A 7,016-nucleotide genomic window follows, 5' to 3' on the forward strand; every position below is an offset into this window, starting at 1 on the left:
ACCGTAATAGAATTTCAAGATAAAAAGTTATTCAACGGAAGTTCAGCCAAAAGAGGTGCGAGTTATATTAACTTTATTATAAACGGGGTTTTATGATAAATATTCAGAGCAATAAATTATTTTGGGCTCTGATAACATTTTAATTTAATAGTTTTATATTATATTAGCTGATCCCCGTGCACTTCTGTTGCCCGTTAAAAATATCAATTATTATATAATATTATACGATTCAAAATTTGTGTTTAATTCGTTGTTTAATACCTCGGCTAGCCATGTTCAAAACTTCCCGTGGATATACCCTATCTTAATATCTATTAAAGATTTTTAACACAGTCATATAAAAGGACTAAAACAATAATCGACACTATCCTACACAGTACACAGTATCTGTAAACGGCGTCGTTCGATAAAACTTTAAAACGGTTTTGCACGTAGAGACGATCAGTATAATATGGACTTTAATACTGATGCGATTTTATACGCGCGCGATTATGGGTGAACTATATTGATAGCGGCTTTTTTTTTTAGATTCTTTAATTCCATTTCTTTACGTATAAATGACCAAAGCCCCGAGGCAAGAGAAACGTTTACAAAAATTCTGACTCGTTCGATACATAGTAATATATTATAATTGTTATTATTTTTTTTGGACTATATGCAAACAGGTTCACGACAAACAATGATATAATATAGCGAATTAAATTATTTAAACGAAAGAGAGATCAGATGTTATACGGTTGTAAGTGTTGGTAACGATTTGGTAGATAGGTATGTATATTTTATTAGATTCTGAACGGAGTGATGAATGTATTGATTTTACTGCAATGATGTTTGTTTTTTATTTTTTATTTTTGTGTCATTTTACCAGTTATTTAGATTGGCATTTTCTTTACATGATTTAATTTTCAAAATATTTTGAATTTTTTTGAGATATTTATAGACAACTGAATTTTCAATTTTTCTGAAAAATTTTCTTTTGAAGTGTCGATAAAATATTTTTGGCCCTATCAAAATACTTGAAAATTTAATACAAAGTTCCTCATAAGTTATTCTTATAGTGATTAAAAAATTATAAAAATACATATACACGATTTTTTTTATAAGCATTTAAAATTCAAATTTTGACTAAATACGTAAAAATTACGGCAATGTTCAAATTATCTTAGATAAGTTTTTCTTTTTAAATCTTATATTTTAAAATTTAATATAAGGCTCCTATCATATTTTTACAATAGCAGTTGCAAAATAAAATAAATATATATGCATAATTTTTTTTTACAAGCATTCAAAGTTTGAATTTTGACAACACACGTAAAAATCACGAACATTTGCAAATTATTTTAAGCTAGAAATTCATAAAAAATGTTCTTTTTAAATCTAAGATTTGAAAATTTTTAATAGTCTATAATATATCCTAGACAGATCCGTTACCGTCTCCGCTCAGAATCGTTTTTCGTATACAATGATATAACCACAGGTGCAAATCTAGGGGTGCAGGGGTGGCAACTGCCCCCCTTCATTTGGTAGGTAGGTGGTCAATTGATTGATACACGATGGTCAATTTTCAGACATTACAATAAGCATACATCAATACACTTAAATTATATTTTAATTTGATACATTTTAATATTATTATTTATATGTAAGTGAGCAAATCGAAATTTTTTTTAATAGGTGGGTATTGAATACTTTTGTTTTGTCCCCCCCCCCCATAATTTGAATTAGTTTGTGCCTCTGGATAGAATATCATTGGATTCAAATTTAATTCCATTCATTAGAGTAACCCACTTGTAACTTACTGTACAGCAGAGTGACATCCACGACTTTCCCGCTTTTTTATACTTTGTTTATATGATACGATTTTTAATATTCTACGCATTTTTTTTTATTGTTATTTAAGTTCAAATTTGGACGGAATTAAATATTTAAGTAGAGAATAACAATCACAGTTATTTTATTATAATTTTTCCGTTCAGAATTATTTTTCGTATATACAATGATATTATATCATTGAATTGAAATTTAATTCCATCTATTACAATTTACAATGAGTCAGTGACTGACTGGTAACCTACTGTGCAGCAGAGCGGTATCCGCCTTTTTAAAATTGTATTCAATGTTTTTTCATTCAGTATTTTTTTATTATACGTCATCTATTTTACACTGTATATTTACTAATTTTATCACCGAAACCGTAGTAAATTTTAAATGGACATTTTCTGTTATCGCAATTTCACCGGATAAAAGAATTTTACGTTCCTAATTACCGATATACTTAAATATGCATTTATGTAGAATAACAACAAAATATGCAAACATATTATTATGCTAAACTAAAGTGTCACGAAACATGCATTTTATGCACTTACATGGTTCTAATATTTCTATACAAATATTAATAAACTGGTAGTCTTCAGGCTATTTATTATAAATACATCATAATTAATAATTGTATTCATTATTGTAAACGTATAAACGTAAAAGCCTTAACTCCTAAAGTCCTAACTGTAAAGGCTCCTATAAATACTCTCAATGACGCCAATGATGACCCCACAGAACACAATAAATAAATAATAATACAAATTGCACGTTGTAAATGATACAAAAATAGTAATATGTAACAACAATACAGTATTATATCACCGTGGTCGTGTGTTCCGAGCGGCCCGTGCACGCGCCCCCCTCACCACCCTCCCCCATATCATCGACGTTACAACGTTGTCAGCCGCATGTCCGCGTGCGTATTATATCATTATTGTTGGTGAACAACAAGGGCGTCACGCGCGCCGAGACGAGACGACTAATCGCACACTTAGCGGTAGCAGTCACGCGCTTCATTCGCGTCACTGCCATCGCCGCGCCGCCGCGCTGATCGTCCATCGCATAAACTATAAAGTGTTCGCTCGTCGCTGGCAGTTACACAGACGCCGTACACTCTCGGGACGCGACGACACTTTGAAAACATTATATTATTATTATAATACGATATTATCGCATACGATTTTTACGTTTCCGTTTAACGATAGATTATCGTTAGTTAAATTTTTATATTGAATTTCTCTTTCGAACGTGTCATCGTCGGATCAACACAATCAAAAAATATTTTATAATAATATAATATCATCATCGAAATTATACCGTGCCGCGAACTCCGACAGATCACCATGGAACAGTACCGCGATTACGATGACGACGAAGGATCGACGACGTCCGGCAAAACGTTCGAATCCGACTCCGATTGTTCCGGATTCGACGATACGACCTCATCCGCACCGTCACCCACCACGGTCCACTCCCACAGCAGGGGCAAGTGGCTGAAGACGCTACAGAAAATCATCGACAGGATGGACAGCAGAAGTGGTGGACGCCGGCCGCGACAGGTCAAGACCATTCTCAGGCCACTGACCACGTATGTGTTCGTGATCGGTATGTCTGGACTACCGTCCAAGGTGGCCGTCTACCCGAGATATATGTGAAGGAATCCGTAAGGAAGTGGATACCAAAGGCCAGACTGAGTAGACGATCCGTAAAAATGTGATGAGATATTACAAATTCGGATGCCACGATATTATGATTGTTTTGTCGTACGATTCATATTGTGGTCATAAATTTTATTTTGTGACTGAAGATAATAACTGTATATTGTGACCCTCTAACGAGTCTAACGTTTCAAAAGACTATATGTATATTGTATAGGTATAGGATAATTTCAATACTGTAGATATGTTTCTCATAATTTCTTTATTTATACACGAATTGATAATATTTTTCACCATTCGTTTCTAATTGTATTAAGATAATTTTATACATTTTTTTTAAAATTTTATAAACGCTTTTGATACGAATATAATATTAAATAATTATGTGTGGTGCACGACATACGTGGTGCTTATCAAATATTATGTAAGATAAAAAGAGATTTGTAATACTGAAAAAACGGGCTTAACTGTCATGTAAACATATATTATCTATAATTTTACTACGTGATTTAAATGTGTCCTGTAAATTATAAATTATTATTTTCGACAAGAACGAAACAATTAAAATAAATTTTCTGTACATAATGAAATTGATTGTTTTTCTAATTTTTAATATCTAGGCGTATATTACTATATTTCAATTTAGAATATAATATATATATCATACATTTTTCATGTTAATTTTAATGAGCAACAGATGTAGTGTAATTCGATCAAATACTACGAATGATGTGCTATGGATTTTGTGTGTTTAATATTATTACATAATAAAACACTGAGTATTTCCAATTATAACGCTTAAGGGACAATGTCAACGAATGTTATGAAATGCTGAGATAAGAATTACTCGAGTGTGCATTATTTTTCAAGGTCTACTGACACATACTTTTTTGGTACAATCGCGACAGGTAGCATTGTAACAATAACATTAAACCTTTTGATTTCGTGATAAAAACGGAAATTAAATTTAAAAAAAAATATGAAAACAAACGTTTGAAATTTACATACATCATAAATATTTGAGATTTTGCGTTTTATTATATTGAACTGCACAATCGATTGTTTAATATGCTTACAGTGTACATTTTCATCGCTTTATAACACGCATTTACGTGAAAATGTATAATACAGGGTGATTCATGAGACGTAAAACACTCATTATTTATAAAAACTATTTATTTTTGTTTTTTCAAAATTGTTGATCTATGCTGTTCTAAAACTATATAAATTTTTAATATTTTTCACCCTTATATTTACTAGGTAAACCAATATCAACTTTTGATTTCTAAATGGCAACCTATATTAACAATATCATAAATTAATAATACTATTTTTTTAATGCATTTTCACGTTTAAATTTTCATTTTTCGTTAATCTGTTGACGAGATAATATAGTCTCCCAAAGTTGGATGATGGTTTTTGGCGTGGTGTTTGTGTATAAATGTGTTATACCATGTTAGTACCGCGGCCGCAGCAATTGGGATTTTTGTACTCTATAGTGTAAAACATAATACACTTTTCAAATAAATTCAGTAAGTACGATAGCTAAGCCGAAGTTGTGCCCCAAAATAGGTAAACATATTTATTATTTACACAGGACAAACACCAACCCAAAACCATCCAACTTTGGGAGACTATATCTCGTCAACGGACGAAAAATGAAAATTTAAACGTAAAAATTCATTAAAAAAATAGTCTTATTAATTTATGATATTTTTAATATATGTAGGTTACCATTTAAAAATCAAAAGTTGATAGTGGTTTACCTAATAAATATAAGGGTGAAAAATACTAAAAATTTATATAGTTTTAGAACAGCATATGTATCTAAAATTTTGAAAAAAAAAAATTTTAAAAAAGTAAATAGTTTTTATAAATAATGAGTGTTTTATTACGCCTCATGAATCACCCTGTATACCTATGTATCGCGTGTCCATGAAAACAAGGTAAACAGAAATATTGAAGTTGCTGCGTATCCAAAAAATCACTATGGCGTGTGTTTATATACATATATATAACTAATAACTATATTTATAAGTCAAAAGTATACATCTGTCCATCTGTAAAAAATGTAAATACTTAAAATGAAAAAAAAAAAAATACATTCATCACTTCGTTCAGAATCTAAAACTGCTCATCATAAAATTCAAAACTATGTACAGGGTACTCGAGCAGTAATATATCAGTATAGTCAAAGTGGGGAAATACGATATGGTGGGAATTGTTCCTCCACTTTTTATAGTTCACATATTCCATCCCTTTAATTATTTTGTCGAAAATAATACATTCCTTATTATTATTTAAAAAATATATTAAGTATAGATTTATATTGGTATTATTTAGTATATTTCTACATTTAAGATTGTTTTTTTTTTAAATTAGTTTTATAGCAATGCAGTTGGCATTGATATTTATTAATAGAATAAATATTATTACTTTTTTGATAAGAAACTAGTACACCTGATGGTTTGCTTTTCTAAATTGTGGCTATTCGAACTAATAAAATCTAAGCGTAATTTCTTACATTTTATGATAATAAAATAATATATTATCTTTACAGTGTACTTATAGTTAAAATTTAAAACATTTTTGATTAATTTTACAAAAGTTAATAAATATAGCATAAACAATTAGCTTTCCATTTTTTTTTAATACTTTCTGTATAATGGTATAATATATGCATACTGTTAGAATTTATAAATTGTATGCAAATTAATACTTCAAGCATAATATAAGTATAATGAGTGTATACATTTATACAACATAAATGTAATATTCGTTATGTTTTAAAAATATATATTATTATAGGTACTTAGGTAGGTAGAAGACGCTAGACTAAAAAACTAAAATGTATACCATATGTATAACGTTGTATTATATAAGAGGGTGTACAAGAGTGAAACTCAAATCTTTCCCCTCCCTCTATTCTTCAAATATGTATGAGACATATATGAGAATTATAGGTACAAATAAGGGCATCCCTCTACTTGGTTTGAGCCACTTCCGTCCTTGATTATAAGTAACCTAGTTACAGAGTGTACCTTGTTTTCGTGGACACATGGTATAATACCCTCAGGGGTGACATACATTTTCGGGTCACATGTCAACATTTTTTTAAATTAATTTATAAAAAATATGCACATACTATTAATAGTAAATACCTATGTTCATAGGTACCCGTGGTTACCGTTATAAATACAATTTTTCCTCAGAGTAATAGAGGTTTTAAAAACATCACTATCATTGTTTTAGTATCTGTTGTGTATTATGTTAGTCTTAATTATTATTTCAATGAAATATATAAACAGCATTAATATTTAATCCAACAATGTATTATTTTTCTGTTTTGGTTTTAAACAATTCGTTGTAAAAAATAAACTTTTACATAAGTACCTACCTATAAAATATTACGTATAGGATGCTGCTGTGATAGCTGAGAAAGTTTACAGTTGGTGATTTTATTTTTTAGAAATATTACAGACATTTTTTAGTGATTTTTTTCATTAAATACAAGATTTAACTTTGAAATAAACATAT

The 7,016-nt window shown here is 29.7% G+C and overlaps 1 protein-coding gene across 1 annotated transcript; it reads left to right on the plus strand.

Annotated features, from left to right (window-relative positions):
• The first annotated feature begins 2,799 nt into the window (after positions 1-2,799).
• Positions 2,800-4,069, plus strand: LOC107173773 (uncharacterized). The gene has a single exon (XM_015524438.2). It carries the CDS (start codon positions 3,165-3,167, stop codon positions 3,474-3,476), a length of 312 nt encoding a protein of 103 aa, XP_015379924.1. The 5' UTR covers positions 2,800-3,164; the 3' UTR covers positions 3,477-4,069.
• Positions 4,070-7,016: the final 2,947 nt, after the last annotated feature.

Source organism: Diuraphis noxia, unplaced genomic scaffold (assembly GCF_037042655.1).
Source record: "Diuraphis noxia isolate RWA-SAM2 unplaced genomic scaffold, SU_Dnox_SAM2 contig0003, whole genome shotgun sequence".
Taxonomy (NCBI): Eukaryota; Metazoa; Arthropoda; class Insecta; order Hemiptera; family Aphididae; genus Diuraphis; species Diuraphis noxia.

What these genes read in the sequence shown, in the direction of transcription:
- LOC107173773 (XM_015524438.2), top strand. Translation starts at nt 3,165, where the DNA reads ATGGAACAGTACCGCGATTACGATGACGACGAAGGATCGACGACGTCC.